This window comes from Notolepis coatsorum, assembly GCF_963971535.1.
Source record: "Notolepis coatsorum genome assembly, chromosome: 10".
Classification (NCBI taxonomy): domain Eukaryota; kingdom Metazoa; phylum Chordata; class Actinopteri; order Aulopiformes; family Paralepididae; genus Notolepis; species Notolepis coatsorum.
The window spans coordinates 92,480,705-92,498,714 of record NC_140174.1 but is presented as its reverse complement, the minus strand read 5'-3'; the positions used below and the strand labels follow the sequence as shown (position 1 = coordinate 92,498,714).

At 42.1% G+C, this 18,010-nt stretch overlaps 1 protein-coding gene across 1 annotated transcript in view; it reads right to left on the bottom strand.

Moving 5' to 3' along the window:
• The window catches only part of acsl2 (acyl-CoA synthetase long chain family member 2), a 54,642-nt gene that overhangs the window by 7,913 nt on the left and 28,719 nt on the right, over nucleotides 1-18,010 (bottom strand). The window contains exons 6-16 of the mRNA XM_084322770.1: nucleotides 14,102-14,201; nucleotides 8,214-8,392; nucleotides 8,070-8,102; nucleotides 6,746-6,797; nucleotides 6,489-6,562; nucleotides 6,109-6,186; nucleotides 5,845-5,979; nucleotides 4,957-5,091; nucleotides 3,550-3,718; nucleotides 1,571-1,659; nucleotides 1,357-1,473 (exon numbers count right to left, since the gene is read on the bottom strand). Of these exons, the coding sequence (XP_084178896.1) occupies nucleotides 1,357-1,473; nucleotides 1,571-1,659; nucleotides 3,550-3,718; nucleotides 4,957-5,091; nucleotides 5,845-5,979; nucleotides 6,109-6,186; nucleotides 6,489-6,562; nucleotides 6,746-6,797; nucleotides 8,070-8,102; nucleotides 8,214-8,392; nucleotides 14,102-14,201 (1,161 nt within the window). The remainder of the gene's footprint in view (nucleotides 1-1,356; nucleotides 1,474-1,570; nucleotides 1,660-3,549; nucleotides 3,719-4,956; nucleotides 5,092-5,844; nucleotides 5,980-6,108; nucleotides 6,187-6,488; nucleotides 6,563-6,745; nucleotides 6,798-8,069; nucleotides 8,103-8,213; nucleotides 8,393-14,101; nucleotides 14,202-18,010) is intronic.

Genomic DNA, 18,010 nt, shown 5'->3' with positions numbered 1-18,010 from the left:
AAGGGCATGACAAATGACACAGCTGTTGTATCTGTCAGAGATGTGTGCCAGTTTTATGATGTAGAGGAAGAGAATGTTGTCACCGAACTCAAGGTATTCCACTCTTCATATGCTCTCCCCTCCAACAATGTCAAAGCTGCGCTTAAGTGCCTTAAAGACAATGATGTGGAATCTGTTTTCCCAAATATAACCATGCTTCTCAAAACATATGCTACAATACCAGTGACAACTGCTTCAGTAGAGCGATCATTCTCTAAACTGAAGCTGATCCAAACCCAGCTCAGAAACCGATGTGGGGAAAAAAGGCTCTCTGATCTTATGCTGCTTTCAATTGAGAGGGATATCCCAATTGATCATAATGAGGTCATTGACATAATATAAACAAACGACCAAAAGACGAATTCTGCTATGACTCCCCCACCCACCATCTCCCTTCCATTGCAGCAATGGAGAGCCAGCACATACAAATCTGTCCATGAAAATAACCAACATATTTTCATTAGAGGTGATAGAGGAGAGGACAGAGGATGGCAGGAGGGAGGAGTCAGGTGGTACAATATAGTAAGTTTAATGGAGAGAATGGGGAAGATAGGGAGGGGGAGGGAGAGAAAGAGGGAGAGAAGGAGAGGACAGGAGGAGAGGACAGGATGAGAGAAGGAGAGTAAAGGACAGGAGGAGAGACGGAGAGGAGAGGACAGACGGAGAGAAGGAGTGGACAGGAGGAGAGAAGGGGAGTACAGGAGGAGAGAAGGGGAGTATATGAGGAGAGAAGGGGAGTACAGGAGGAGAGTAGGGGAGTATAGGAGGAGAGAAGGGGAGGAGAGGACAGGAGGAGAGAATGAGAGGAGAGGGGGAGTACAGGAGGAGAGGACATGAGGAGAGAAGGGGAGGAGAGAGAAAGGAAGAAGCTCAACGGCACTCGAATTAACTTTAACTGTTAAACTGTTTTATGAAATAAAAATGTTAAAGGTGTATTGTTCCCTGTGTGTTTTTATCATATAGGTGTGGTTATACTATTAATCTGGATTGTCTATGTTATTCTAATGTTAATCTTAATCAAGGATGAAGACTATTTCATCATACATGACGCATCATAGCTTTTTGCTTACTAATGGGGTCCCATATTGTGCAGTAGGTGCCCTTTTTTTTATTTTCGCCCCTGCCCTTCAAACAGCCTGAGTCCGCCACTGGTTTTCAATGTGTTTCATATGTCCTAGAGTCATGAAACTGGCTTACATGATAGAGAACCATGTAAACATTCATTACCAGTAAAGAACATTTCAATAATGAAAATGACCAAAACTGGAGATGACAGCAACAATATTATAGTTCCCGTCACTCTTATCTGTCACTCACGGGAAGCCATTGGCCCACGTCTCCACTGTGCAGCCAGCCCTCGCTGTCCAGGGCCTCTGCCGTCTTCTCGTCGTCCTTCAGGTAGCCCCGGAACACACTGGGGCCCCGGATACAGATCTAACGCAGAGAACCAGGGACAGCGTTGGTAGGAACAGCAGATGGTCTGGTGCACACGCCATATGATAATGACTTTCTCATCTCAAGACCAACTCACCTCTCCCTCTCCGTTCTCTGCATAGTAGTTCATCTCGGGGATGTCGACCAGCTTTACCATCGCACAGGGCAAGGGGGCGCCGACGTGACCTGATGCATGCACACCCACACACAGCAGAGTCACATTTCAGGTATTTCTATGTCCCTGGGGTACATTTTTAAGAAGAAGAAAGCAGGAAGCCGGACCAGCACTCTCAGATTCAAAGTTTTAATTGCAGCCTGGAACATACATGTTTCGGAACCAATGTGTTCCTTCTTCAGTGTTGATGGCTAGAAATGTTCTTTTCTTAATACGGACAATGATAAAGTAATGTGTTTATTACTTTTAAACTGTTTTATGTTGTCATTTCACTGCTTAGGTGTTGTCCCCAACCCAGAGTTTTAATGTTTTTCTTTTGCCTTATTTTGCTTTAAAAACTGTTGAATTGATACTTTTCAGTCAAATATTTTACATAAATGTGAGTTTTGTGCTTTTCTTTTCAAACATGCCTGTCCCTCAGTATCACGGTCATTACCATCACAATAACAAACTGCAAAGCAATCATGTTTTCTGAAATATTAGTTTGCTTGATGACCATGGAAATGAGAAGTGACAGGGGAGCACATGACTATAAAAAAAAAAAAAAAAAAAAAGACAATAATATATGCTGCATGGCAAGAGGGTTCACTTATTACACCTCATTATCAAGATGTGTAGTTTCATCATTTAATGGAATACTTTTCAGAATCGTAATCCTTAACTCTTTGACTGCCACGCTGTTTTTCCATCTTTACTCCCTGGAGCCAGCTTTTTTGACAATTTTCACGATGTTTGCAGACCCATCGTATATATTCTATATTATAGCTATGGAGACAATAGTATGGCTCATTTGACAGGCACTATTTATACTCCATGCTAAAAATCATCCATACTAGAATCCAACATAGTCTGGTGAAAACGCACCTCATCATCCATAAGTGTGATCGTTTTGTCTTCTTCGTAATAAACTCCAATAGTTCGCTCACCATTGCAGTTTGCAAGCTAGTGGCTACTATTGTGCCCAGCAGTGAATGAGCAACCCCCCCCCCCCCCCCCACACTAAACTAGCCCAGTTCAAAAGGTAGGCGATACGGCGGCTAGGTGGTGCAGTGGGCAAGGCACTCACCACCAATGCTGGAGACGCTGGGTTCGAGCCCAGCTCTCCACATTGTTTTCAGTTTGGCTGGTCGTCCGTACTAATACAATTGGCAGTATTAGGGGGAGGGAAAACTGAGGGGTGGGGATCGGACGTTGTGGACAGCGACTCCTACAGGTCGGTTGGTGCGCCTGCGCAGTAGAATCAAGAAGCATTGGGGGCGGCGTCCCTCCAAAGCGCAGACCCCTGACGCTGAAAGATCGCGCCGCGCAGGTGAAAAGATGCGACGGCTGCTACCTCGAGTATCGGAGGGGACTCGTGCTATGTATGGCTTCGTCCACATTGCAGCTGGCTTGTGGGAGGCAAGAAACAGCGTTCGAGACAGGGGAGGGTTGAATTGGACGATACGAAATTGGGATGGGAGAAAAATAGAAAATGGGAGAAAAAGTGGGTAAAAAAATAAAAAGTAGGCGATACTGTCACCTATTGGGATTTGGTCGTCATTTCAATTCTAAATGAATCCGAGGTCCCAGGAAGACTCTCAAATGTCCGTGTGAGTATTTAGAACAATAATAATCGAACAAAGAAAAAGAAAACAAAAAAGGCACTCAAGCGTTGGCTTTCAAAAACGAGATCTCATTTTTGGCGCTCAATGAGTTAAGGTGATGGTCTCAACCATTCTCAAGCAATAATCTTGAGAAAATTACAATTAAATGTATACACAGTACTTTTTACAATGTTTTAATGACAAAAAATGTAGTACCTAAAAAAAAAACAAAGAATCGGTCACATACTAAGGACCGGAGCGACCGACGCAGGGAGAGCTGTCTGGAGAACCTGCACAGTCGCTCTATAGAGTCCGTACCTGCGCTCCAGTCGCCGGGCATCGAGAAGGTGCAGCCTGCGGTGCACTCGGTCTGACCGTAGCCCTCGAAGATCAGACAGCCCAGGGTGGCCCTGAGGAAGGACAGCACGGTAGGGGAGATGGGCGCTGACGCAGTCAGGATGAATCGCAGATTGCCTCCCAGATTTGCCTGAAATAGAGATGGTAGTATATCAGTGCTACGGCTCTCGAGACTGGTCTTAATCTTGGGAGTTTAAATACAAAAAAAGAACGTTTGGTCTTAATACATTTGCTTCAAAAACACCGGCTGCTTGCGCAGAATGGGCATCATTCATCAGCAAGTTTTGAATGATTTCTGAAAACCACAGTACACAACAATCACTGCGGACCAATGTCATCCGTCATCAGGTGCTCTTGGGTCTTTGGGAGAAGACAACTGTAAAAAAGAGGGGATCCCAGGCACTCAGTATAAAGTATAGCAGGAAATATCTTTAAAAAGCCTGTATTGTAGGGGTGTAACGGTACACAGAAGCCACGGTTCGGAAAAAATGATTTATAACAATTATTATTAATATAATTTACTTTTTTTTTTTTTATATATATTTCTTTTATATATTATATTTATGATAATTATTATTATTAAATAGAATAATTTTCTATAGGCTTGCCGTGGTAATTAGTGATACTGGTGTCATTCTGTGTTCAGGCATCCACTTGTCTACTGCCCCTTTAAACTTATCCTTGCTAAGTTTCAGTTTCACTTCCAGAGAGAATTTAACTTCACGACGAGACTGAATACTAGAGAACAGATGACATATACAACAATGGCAGAGGATTATTTGTATTTAAACACAGTGGAGCTCAGATGATCTTGTCCGGAAAAGTATGTTTCTTCTTTTTATTTGATTGTGCCTGTGAGTCCGGCGGGGGAGAATGCTGATGTGTTTGTTGGCGCGCGCGTGTGTGTGTGTTGGCGACACGTGTGTGTTTCTTTCCATTGGTTTCATTTGGTTAACGTTATTGGGCACACAAGAAAACGAAAGAAAACTGTAATGACCCTGCAGCTGTTCCAATGTAAATGTGCACTTTCGCCGCTCTGAAGTCTGACTCGGTGTGCCCGGCCACGCACGCTGTTATCGCACGGACCTCGCGAGTGCCTGCATGCGGGTGTGTTTGCGCTGTGGGGGCGTATTCGTCGCATGGGTGCGCGCGTACCGCACCGTGACGGCCGTACCGTAAATCCGCGGGACGAATACACGTACCGTTACACCCCTACTGTATTGTAATAGATAAAAAAATGCCAACATATTTCGACCAAGCTGGTCTTCATGCCCTGATGACTATGAAACTATGCCTATCTACGCATAACCATCTGAGGGAAGAGTGCTCCGCGTTGACAAAAGTAGCCCAGTGGGCCGAGCGACTGACCTGGATCCTGTTGAACACGATCTTGTCCCATAGACTGTTGTGCCGCACGACCCCGCTGCTCAGCTCCCCCTGCTTCCTCCTCACGGCGTAATGCAGCACGGCGCGGCGCAGGGGAGAGGTCACCGAGCCCAGGATCTGAGCTCCGCGCGGAACACAGACACGGACGTGAGGGTGGACCATTCACCAAGAGGCCGAAGAGGCTCATGTTAATGATGGGAGAACTAGATTTAATTTCAATCCTTTATTTAAACTCGAAAAGGCAGCTGAGGTTTCCCTCATTTACAGTCACGTCAGGGTGTACGACGTACAGAAATAAGGGGGACAATTATAATTAGGGATGTCCGATATTATCGGCCTACCGATATTATGTAATATCGGAAATGATCGGTATCGGCTTTAAAAAATGATATATATATATATATATATTTTTACATTTATTTAACCTTTATTTACCCAGGCAAGTAAGAACAAATTCTTATTTTATTTATTGTGAAAAGTATGCATAATGTTGTGTTAATTCCACGACAAGAGATATGTAATGTTAATTACCTGGAATTATTCCGTTTGGGGGGGGGGGGGACCCTGCATATATCGATATCGTTATCGGAAATTAAGAGTTGGACAATATCGGTATATCGGATATCGGTAAAAAAGCCAATATCGAACATCCCTAATTATAATCACACAGCATATAAAATCATAACAATAAGACAACATGGCGGCGAGGCAAAAAGCAAGGATAACAAATCACTTAAAACACGTATAACTTGATTGACAAAGGTTGGAGATCAAGGTTTTAAACTCTGCTAACTAACTAATCACAGTATCAGCCGGCTGTGTGTGTTACTTGCCGGAAAATGCTATAAATTATGGAGGTGATTCACTGACCTTGTCATAGATACGATTGAGTAAGCGAGGCACAACGGGGAAGAAGGTGGGTTTGAGGGTTTTGATGTCATCCATAAGCAGAGAGATGTCCCCTTGGTAGAACCCTACCCTGGCTCCATGACAGAACATGGAGACCTGAGACACGAGACACATTTTCCTTCTCATTTCACTCATTCAAAATGTACTGAATCTTAACAATAGGCAGACACATATCGCGGAGTGTCAGCGTAAAAGGAAATCAATCAGTAGGAGGTTATAAACTACCTGAATCATCCTCTCAAACATATGGGCGAGGGGCAGGTAGGAGATCGACACATCCTCCTGTCGGATCACAAACGACCCCTGGAGAAATACAAAAGAAAAGTTAAGTACACATGCCGTACAGTGAAGCCACAGAGACGATCAAACATGCAATCTAGTTTTTACCGTGGCAATTACATGGCTGGAATCCATTTCCAGGGACAATTAGTCAAAGTGCCTTCCAGTTACAAGGGCAATCAAACATCCAATTAATCAAACCATTAGACACAGCGGGGAGGCAGATGGAGACCAGCGACGTCAGGGAGACGGACAACAGGGAAACAGAGGTAAGCCACGTGAAGCTGGTCTCAATTAGAGGAGGAAGAGGAAGCGTAGACACAGACCTCCAAGATCTTAATGACAGAGGAGGTGTTCGAGGCGATGTTTCCGTGGGTGATCATGGCTCCCTTAGGTTTTCCTGTGTAAATAAACAATGCATTACTGCAGCGGTCTGAGCAGGCATGGGAAACTCCTGCTACACGGTAATGAGAGGCTGTCATTGGGCGCTGATGGACACCTTTTCTAGTGGTGCGAGTGAACGGGTGCAAGACGCACAGGAATGATTATGAGGGAGGGAGAGCGCAACGAGGACACGCGGTACCTGTGGTTCCACTGGTGAAACACACCACTGCCAGGTCCTGGGGCTGGGGAGGCTGCAGTGGAAACATGGAGAATAGTCACAATTAAAAGTATGTTTCTACTAGGGATGGGCATCGATTTTTGAATATATTATATAATATACATTTCAAATATAGAATTGAATATAGTTGTCTCCAAAAAAATATATTTTCCCTTGTTTCTACCGGCACCTACACTGTGTAGTGTAGTGTATTGAGAAGGAGACCCTATTAACTGTGTTACACCGATGAACGGCATGGTGGGTACAGCTCGGCTAGCTAGCCAGGTAGCATAAAAGTCCGTTAACAGCTGGGAGAACGGAAAAGAAAGAGAGACCGGAGGTGTCTCATGGTACTGGTTTTGTATGTTTGCCATGTTGTTTCTCTAAGCTCACACATTTCAAGCATCAGTGATGTAACGTTTAGGATGAATGCTTTTGTTCCCGGAAATACACAAGCTTGGTCGTTGGCGTTAGCAGTGACGGCAGCCAGCTCGCTCGCTTGTAGGATTATCTCACATTCACTATTAAGTAAAAACAAAACGTTAACGTGGAAGCTCAGACATTTTAAGCATCAACGATGTAACTTTCGTAATGAATGCTTTTATTCCTGGAAATAACTTTATCCTGCTGCTCGCAAATATCTAAGCTATTAAGTAAAAACTAAATCATATGATTTTAGATTAGTATTCGAATACTTCCCAGTGACTATTGAATAGCAATTGTGTGAGTTTTGCCCATCCCTAGTTACAACATGTTGCTTGTACCATTGACTACAAGCAGAGGTTAAAGAATAATGCCACCCATTAAAAGAATTGTTTAGAGTTGAAAGGTTGTTCGTTTGATGTGTTTTAATTATTTCCCTTACCTCTGTGATGCATGTATCATCTCACTCTTTTATGTCCTCTCGCCACGCTGTCATTGTAAATACAAATTTGTTCTTAATTGACCTGCCTGGTTAAATAAAGGTTAAATAGATCAAATAAATACGTAATTTATTATGTGCCCCCAGGACAGTCGTACACTATTCTCTCCTAAAGCTATAAATCCCCTTGAATTCATGATGGCACCTGGATGTAAAACCTGCGGCTGCTCCATAGACAATAAATGGGGCAGTAAATGTGTGAGCCCATAAAATTAGTCCATAAAAAATAGTTCTTGCACCCGAACGAGGCTCACTCTGGTTCAGACATGTTATGGCAACGCTAAAATAGTAACACTAACACTAGTAATACTTTAGGAGGGTAGTTCTGTAAAAGCGGGTCTATTCCGACATGATGATGCAGCTGTTAAAGGGCATTAAACTCACCACAGGGTCCTTGAGGCTCTGTCTTCCCAGGTTCTATGTACACAGAGGCGTCATTATTAAAACTTTATCCTCAATGACGCAATTACAGAACATCTGACTGAGGCGGAGGAAGCCTGGCCGGCATTAAACCTCCACGTCTCTCACCATGAGCTGCTCCAGCTGTAGGACCTCCACCCCACACAGCTTCCCCCGCTCCACCAAGGCCTCACTGAAGTGGTTGAAGAGCACCAGGCAGGAGAGGGTGGGGGTCACACCTTTCTCCTTGTTCTCCAGGAGGGCGGTGGCCTTCTCCTCCCGGTCGCAGATCACATGGGAGATCTCCGCTAAAGACATGTGACAGTGATGACTGGTCATTGCTTAAAGTTTTTTTTATCTAAAAAAGGTTAAAATGACAGTATATGGCACCGTAACTGAATCTTTCAGATGAAAGAAACGTCTGTTTTAGGTTTTCGGACTAACAGTGTTTTAAATTCTAATCATCTAAATAAGTTGTTGGAGTGTTGCGTATTGAGTACATTCACAGTTAGAAAGGACACTGCCAGTCTTTTTGACATGTGGATTCCAAGTCATTCTTGTCTTGATACAAACATCAAGGCACCCTTCTTTTTTTAGTTTACCATTACTGAAAGGACTGTTTCTGCTGAGTCACCACTGCCATTGGCTTCCAGTGTATTAGAAAATGGATCTTAAAAACCCCACATAAACTGAAGAAAGTCACCACATTTTACTACAACGCCATGCTAAAATCTTGATGTGTCACTTGTTTTCTAAAATATTTTCCATTGTGATCATGTAATACAGTATCTGAAGAAGAATTCTTCCTTTTAACCCTTTCACTGCCGCATTACCAAAACGGTTAACCCTTTCACTGCGACAACACACAGAAGGTTAACCCTTTCACTGCCACACGACAGCCTGTTAACCCTTTCGACCGTCGGTTGTGTGATAGTAAAGGGTTAACCTTCTGTCGTGTGGCAGTGAAAGGGTTAAGACACTATTAAGGCACAATAGAGCAACATTTCAGGGGGGAACTAAGGTTTTCCAGGAAAATAAGTGCACCTCAGATGTTAGCATGGCACTTCAGTCAGAGGTGGTGACTTTGTTTTTTTTGTATTTTATTTTTTAATTATTTTTTAAACATAACATAAAATTAGACATACAAGCATTAACAGTAAACATCCAATGAAATCACCATTTAAATAAATGTAGTATATGAGATATACACCTAATACTTGCTATCTAATACCCTACATACATATGCTCTCGCTCGCTCACCCCCCCCCCCCCCCCCCCCCCCCGGACCCCCACTTGGATAATCCATCCATTATCATTCGTTCCTAACCAGGCACTACAATTCATATGCTAGCTTTTATTCTCTCCACCACTTCTAACCAGATTGCAATTTTGGCTTCACTGACACCTAAAATTCTTGCTGTAGATATTTCTAGATAGATCACATCGAGATATGTAAGAACCCATACCTTCCGACACATTTTTTCCGGTTAAAACCATCGTGATGCTATCAGCTTTTTAGCCGCTGTGAGACCAGATAAAACTAATCTCTTTAGCTGTATAGGGGCTCCAAACTGAAAAACATCATTCAACAGCAATACAGAGGGGTGTACAGGTATGTTCAGAAATAAGAAATTTGATAATTGCTGGGCCACTTCTTTCCAGAATATCTTAACTGGTGGACAATCCCAATACATGTGCATAAATGTACCCTCATCCCCATTTGTACATAAGGAACATCTGGAGTCTTGTTTAAGTCCCATTCTGTTCAATCTTATGGGAGTCAGGTATGTCCTATGAATATAATTAAGATTAATTTGTTGATGGTCCGGGTTACGTGATGCAATTCGAACATTTGCCCAGACTTCTTGCCAATCAAAATGTATTTCCAAGTCTGGTATATCCCTCCTCCAGACTAAGTCTAGGGGGAGGATTCCATACGAGGACGTTAGTAAGTGATGATAAAAATCAGATACGAAACCTCTCGATGTCTCTCTTTCATAGAAGAATTTGTGATATCTGTGGTGCTCAATTGGTATCCTTAATGGGACTCCATGAGCCTTAAAACAAACCAATAACTGTGCGTAAAAATAATATGTGGAACTGGTGAGATAAAATGTTTTATGTATGTCTTTATAGCTACAAAAACCCAGTTTGTTGAAAACATCTCCTAATGTGTGTATGCCCTGCTTTTCCCATTTAGGGTATCTTATAGGTCGTTTTCCAATCAGGAGTGTATTGTTATTGAATAGGGGAGTATGACTATGCCATTTATGTTGGTTAGAATATTTTTTTTGTGTTTCACGCCATATTCGGATCACATGAGTAATAAGGGGGCCAAATTTCAATTCGCATTGCTTAATTGATAATATGGTGTATACTATGTCCTGCAGTCTATGTGGTGCTACTATATTTACTTCTAAGTTTCTCCAGGATACAGATGCTTGGGAATCAAACCAGGTTGTCAGTGGTCTTAAAGAGTACGCTTTAAAATAGTGGTAAAAATCTGGAAATGCCATACCTCCGTCGGCTTTGTTTCTCTGTGCGGTGGATCTTTTTATACGTGGAGGTTTGTTATTCCAAATAAATGTGTATGCGGTGGAGTGTAATTTTTTCCAGTAACCATCAGGAGGGGGTAACAGTAACATTGAGCTAATGAAGTTGATTCTAGGTAAAACATCCATCTTAACTATTGATACCCGTGCCTGTACTGAGTTTTTAAGTTTGGACCACCTGTCAAAGTCGTATTTGATCTTATCTTGGAATTTTATGTAATTGTACTTCACCGTTTGGCTTATAGTAGGGAATACTTCAATTCCTAAACATCTGAAGTGTTTAACCATTGGTATTTTTTCTGGAAGGAGTATATTCTTTGCAGGGGTATTAAGTGGAAGGAAAGCCGACTTTGGCCAATTTATCCTAAATCCCGATAGATTGCCAAAGTCATCAATCAACTTGAGAAGATGAGGCATTGAGGTGTTAGGGTTTTGCATGAACAATATTACGTCATCCGCATATAAACTAATATGATGTTGTGTGCCCTTAATTGCGATTGGTTCTATAGATTGGGATTGTCTTATATATTGTGCTAAAGGCTCTAATGATAAAGCGAATAGTCCGGGACTAAGAGGGCAACCCTGTCTGGAGGAGCGCGATACCGGAAAGATTTCGGAGGTGATTATACCTGTTGTAATCATGGCCGATGGGTCTTTGTATAATACTTTAATCATATCAATGAATCCTTTTCCTAACCCCATCCTTTCTAATACTGACCATAAATAAGACCATTCCAACCTAGCAAAGGCTTTCATCGCATCCAGGGACAGCATCGCTATAGGTGTGGTGTCATCCTTGCTAGCATCTAGCACATGTAGTAACCGTCTTATATTATCCGTGATCAAGCGGCCTCTTATGAAGCCAGTCTGATCAGGATGAACTAAAGACGTCATATGCTTTTGAAGTCTGATGGCTAATACCTTGGAATACAGCTTGATATCGGTTCCGAGGAGGCTTAAGGGTCTATAACTACCGCAATCGGTGGGGTCTTTGTCTTTTTTAAGGAGGACTGTTATGAGTGCAATATTGTCGATCTTATGGAAGTTCCCCTCCTTGATTGAATATAAAATCATATTAAGTAATAGGGGTCCAATTACATCCCAGCATGAGAGGTACATTTCTGGTGGGATACCGTCCCTTCCAGGAGCCCTACCACTTTACATTTCAGATATGGCCTCCCTAAGTTCATCTAGTGTGATGGGTGTTTCTAACTGTTTTGCGTCATCCTCTGATAGTTTAGGAAGGTTCATTTGATTAAGATATATGTCCATTTTGTTTTGATCAAAGGCCATTTCTGATTTGTACAAGTTGGAGTAGAACTCTTTGAATGTCTCGTTGATTTTTTTAGGGTCTGTAACAAGTCCTTGCTGTGCCTTAATAGTAGTTATATCTGCAAATTTTGCGTTGGCTCGTAACTGCATAGCTAGTAGGTGACTTGGTTTAGAACCATGAAAGTAATGCTGTTGTCTTGTGCTACGTATTTGAACTTCAGATTGTTGTTTAAAAATGGCATTAATCTCTTTTTTTAACACATTAATTTGAGATTCCAATCGAACCGAGTAGTTGTATTGTAAAGAGGAAAATAACGTAGAGTAAAGCGTTTCCAGCTCTGCCAGTTTTGAACAACGATTCTTGCGTATTTTGGAGGAAAAGTTCCCGGTAAAATCCTTGATAAATCCCTTTACCGACATCCATAATATTCTGGGGTCCTGTACCGATTTCGCATTCTCCAGTAGGAATACAACAAGAGCTTCTTTGAATTGTGTAATGAATTCCTTGTTTTTCAGCAATATCGAGTTAAATCGCCATCTTGGGGCTCGGGATGACAGTATACCAAATGATCCTTTTAGGAGTAAATAACAGTGATCTGATAGTGCATTGGGTACCATTTCCACGTCATAGTTATCAAATAGTCTAGGGGATGCAAAAACATAATCTATTCTGGAAAATGTGTTATGTCTTGCAGATCGACAAGAGTACTTCCGGGTCGTAGGGTTGAGTGATCGCCATAGGTCATTTACACCTGTATTCTTAGACCAATCCTTTAATGCATTAGATGAATTTTTCTGGTCATTGGAAAAGGTGGGATAAGATTTATCCATCCCGGGATCCCAAATGGCATTAAAATCCGCGCCAATTATAAATGAGTATTCAGGAAAGTTTAACATTGTTCTGGTAAGTGTAGCGTAGAAGTTAGCCTCGTACAGATTTGGGGCATATACCACTACCAACGCTATTTTCCTGTTCCTGTATACAATTTTAGCTATGGTTATCCGACCATCTGTATCAGACCATACTTCCTGCAATTCAATATTCAACTTCCGTTTCACGACTATAGCAACTCCACGGGATCTCGTTCCAAAGGAAGAGTGACTAATGTTATGATATATGTTGTCCGCTAGCGTTGCTTTATCTTCCACTAAAAGGTGCATTTCGCTTAAAAGAGCCACATCAACCTGTTTGTTTTTCATCAGTGTGAGCACGCTTTTGCGTTTATGTTGATTATTTATTCCCCCAGTATTCCAGATCATTATATTCAAACTAGCCATAATCTATACATGTTGTTGTGTACTTGTTAGTAATGCGTCTGGAGTACGAATTCACAATGGATATACATCCAATTATTGAGGTCCCGTTGAGAGCCGAGCTTAAAAACATACATATATACAAATAAACCCCTAAACCCCCCTCCCTCAGAGAGCCGTACAAGGCTGTGTTCCTTAGACACAACCTTCGCGTATAACTCCCTCCCTTACACCACCGGTTAGCCCAGAGTGAGCCTTTTATCCTTAACTTTCCTATGCTAATTACCATAGGATTTAAAACTTTAATTCTAATTTAATAGAATGTCACTCGTGGCCTAGACACCCTCCCTAAGGTGGTGATGGTGACTTTCATGGCTTCATGTGGTTCAGGTGGTTCAGGTGAAGTCCACCCTGCTAGATATGGCAGTGACGTATCAGCATGAATGAATGAATGAATGAATGAATGAATGAATGAATGAATGAATGAATGAATGAAAGAAAGAAAACTTTATTTAACAGATTGCAGAATGGGTACAATACAGTACGGCTCAATACACACAATTGTTAAGGGGATGCAGACCTGAGAAAGACGTTTGTCTTGTTTACATCAGGGTCCCCCCCCCATTTTCAATTCATAGTGCAGACAGTAACTTTTAAACTTTATAAATTAACTTTAAAAAGATGGGCGCCATGATTTTTGTATCAAGGCAAACATTACTTGGAACCCACATGTCAAAAAGACTGGTATGGTCCTTTCCAGACAGCAGAGGTTGAGTACTTCTGTGGCGATGCATCACATTCACACTCCTGATCTTTGGATTGACTTTACAACTGTGAATATATGAGACTGTAAACATTTTAAGAAATTTAAATAATAACGTATATAGTTTCTCATCTGAAGGGATCAATTGTTTCAGTTTCTCTGAATCAGACTCTTACCCAGGTTGAGTATGTGGACCATTGCTTCTAACCCCAGAGTGTCATACAGTGGCACCACAGCCATGGAGTAGGTGTAGCAGGCGATCTCTGAGATGATCCACTGGCACCAGCAGAGGGCGACAGAGCACAACAGTTAAATAATATAGTATTTTAGTTATACTGTATATATACAGTATATAGTTGTGAATATTAACACTAAATAACACTTTAGTTATAGCTCTTTTCAAAACTACTTTCAAAAAGTTCTTTACTGTCAATATAACACCAGGTAATTTTTTTTTATATTATATAGCATTGGGTTGGTAGTCAAATTGTGAACATTTAGAGCTTAACCCTTTGGTAGAGTGGTAGTGAAAGGGTTAAAAGGGCTTACAACATCATGATGGAAGTGTATGATGGCCATTCCCAGCCCATGCTCAGTTATGTCTCATAAATTGTTGCAGCAATATTTCGGTTGATACCATTTTGTTACAGATTTGGTGCAAAACACACTCGGAAATGGATAAACATGGTCTATAAAGATGCATGCTGTGATTTGTCATCAAGAACCTTTTGCGGTTTCTGTAAGAATTGCATTTTTTGGTGATTGGATGGTGAGCACACTGTTCTGGAAATTGCTCACTCCCTCTTATTGTCGAGGGAAGCCATACATCTTCTGAATGCCCCTGGTGTCTCGTTTCTTGTCCAGTTTCATGAGGCTGTGATTATCCTAGATGTCTCAGTAGGTAATTGTATACAGTGAGGTCAAGTTAAAAAACAATACCAAAAAAAAGAATAGTAAATTAATGAAATGGCTACTATGGGGACTAACATCATCACACATGAATACAGCTGGGCTCATTGGAACCACAGGAGTCTCAGCTCTCCGGTCATACAATACAATGCAATCTGTGCAACCATACAATCTGTGCAACCATACAACCTGTGCAATTCCAAGACTGTTTAGGGACCCCAGTATGCATAAATATATAATATAATATTTTTTAGAATAGGTGAAAATAAAGCATTAATACCGCATGCAAGAAACTGTCGTTTTTTCCCAAAACGGCATGGGATTAGCATAGAACTGCATGGGAGATTAGCATAAACTGCATGTGATTAACATAGAACTGCGTGGAATTAGCATAAATATGCATGGGTTTAGCATAAACTGCATGGGATTAACATAAAGTGGGCATGTATGTAAAGGAGAAACTCATGGTCAGTGTGGGGTGCGTTACTCAAAAAAGGTCATATATTCCTTGTTACTCGTTTCAAAAGTAATATTATTACTTTACTTATTACTCTCTGGGAGCAGTCATTTGTTACATTACCCGTTACAGCCCCCAGAATTGCTTCCTTTCTCATCGTCAAAATGCGGTACAACATGAGGCCACTTGGCATGTGTGTCTCTGTGAATGATGATCACGTCGGCGTGGCGACACCTCGAGGGGCTCTCGGCGCAGACGAGCAGGCTGCCGCAGTGACAAGAGCTGCAATGAGCTGGATCATTGTTTTCAACACAGGACCTGGACACAGAGCTCACTGCAGAGCAGCTTGTGGTTGCGGAAGCTCATTAAGTGAAAATCAGCAGCTTTCCCCCCACAGCATTAGAAGCAACAAGGCTACGGGCGGGCCATACTTTTTTTTTTTTGGAAAATCAATGGAGTGGGGTGTCTAAAATATGTGTTTTCTTGTGGGGAATTCAAATATGGGATTATTTTTCTAATCGGATAACTCCTACCTACATTGTTTTGGATTTCAAAATGGCCGATTTGACCATTTTTCACCCCTTGGCCATACATGGATGCCAACATGAATCTGAAGGAAATCCTAACATGCAAGGTGTCTAAATGATGTGTTTCTTAATGGGGAATTCAAATATGAGTTCATTTTTGGCATAGGATAACTCTAACCTACATCATTTTGGATTTCAAAATGGCAGATTCTACCATTTTCACCCCTTGGCCATACATGGATGCCAACATGAATCTGAAGGAAATCCTAACATGCAAGGTGTCTAAATGATGTGTTTCTTAATGGGGAATTCAAATATGAGGTAATTTTTGGGATAGGATAAATATAACCTGCATAATTTTGGATTTCAAAATGGCTGATTTTACCATTTGAACCCATTGGTATTGTATTACAAGTTTGCAAAGATAAAAAATATATGGGAAATAATTTATAATGACAAAGCCATCAAATGTATTAACAAGTGAACTGTATATAACTGGATACAACTCCAAAGATCAATAATAATAATACTAACAATAATAAATTGTATTTGTAATGCACACAAACACCTAAGTGCTAAATCTCGATCTCCTGACTTCTTGAACTTTGCCAGGTTCCAATATCTTGATTGGACTCATTCTTGGATGGCAAGATCTCCTACTGTACTGCTTTAGCCACCAACCTACAAACACAAACTTAAAGTCAACGTCAGCCATAAATAGGTGAGCTCTTTCCAGAACTACTCAGCAGAAACCTCTGTAACCATTTTAACAAACGTCTCAATGTATTGAGAAAATCCATGGGCCTCCATCAATCCTCTATCTTCTTAAATTTGATCAGGTTGCACAAGTCCTGCTTGGATTCATTCTTGGACATCAGCCTCCTGCTGGTCTCCTGAGCCCTGATCCCTTTTTTCTTGTGAAAAGTACTTAGCAGAGGCCTCAGTCACCATTTTAACAACCCTCTCAATGCTTTGTGTGTGGCAAGGCCAGTCGAGAACCTCCATGGGGGTGTTGATTAAGTTCTTCACCTCGGAGGTGCTTAGGGAGCAGGTGAGAGGTGGCTCTGACAAATCTTCTGACCAGCTGATTAAGCCACCAATGCTGGAAGCGTCACTATTGATGTGAGGTGTTCTTCTGATCCTGACACAGGAGTCTCCCAGCTGAGTGTCTGGATCCCCCTCTCCCATGATGGCCAGGATTCTCTCCACCCCCTCAATTCTCTCTTTTTGATCCTCAGAGCACAGCAGTGTTTGGAGGATGGCTTCACTGTGGGCATACCAAGCAGATCTTCTCACAGTTGGCATCACAACATCCAGCACCTCCTTCCTCTGAGACTTGAGGCAGTCCAGCTGAAACAGTATGTGCCTAGGCCCTTCGATCCAGGAGTGCTTGACCTTCATGTTGAACCAACATGGATAATACACTCCAATGATGAATTCCACAATGCATTGTAGATTATTCAGGTTCTTTCTTTTAAGTTGATGCTTTGACACCCAGAGCCTGAGGAGTCTGTTTGCTGTGGTGAGCCAGCGGCTGTGGTTTACCGGTCCAATCTCCAGCAGAGCCAGCCTTGCAGAAAGCACTCCATCCCTGATTGCACAGACCAGCTTATAGCCATAGTGTTGATCAGTTGAGAGATCTTGAATGATCTTCTCAGGCAGCTTGATCAGCGGAGGGCCAAGAAAGATCCTGGTGAAGTTAGGGTTGATCTCCAAGTCTGTAACAGAATCAAGGAGCTGTCCTATTGGCCCAGACAATTTGTTGTCTGACAGAGTAGCCCCATCAACTTCAACAATGAGACGGCGCAGTGGAAGTTCACCAGTGTGCAGGTTGCACACCAACCAGACCAGCTTTCTCCCCAGGTGCAGCTCCAGCTTCCGCATTACACCTGCCTTCACTCCAGTGTTGACATTGGTCGAGTCTCCTCCAATGGCCCACAAGGTCTTATCAGAACCTCTCTCTTTCAGCCAGGCAAACAGGACCTTAGCAATCTTCTCTGCATGGGACTCCTCTTTAGTTGCTTTCTCTGGTGTAAAGTGGAACAGATAGTTGCTGCCAGGCTCACTAGCAACACTATAGTGTTCTTCCTTGATCTTTGCAGGAAAAGATTGGTCACTGCCCTCAGCTTCCATCATCACATTGGTCATGTCAATCCGGCCATCAAAGAGGATACAGGAGATCCCCCCCCCTC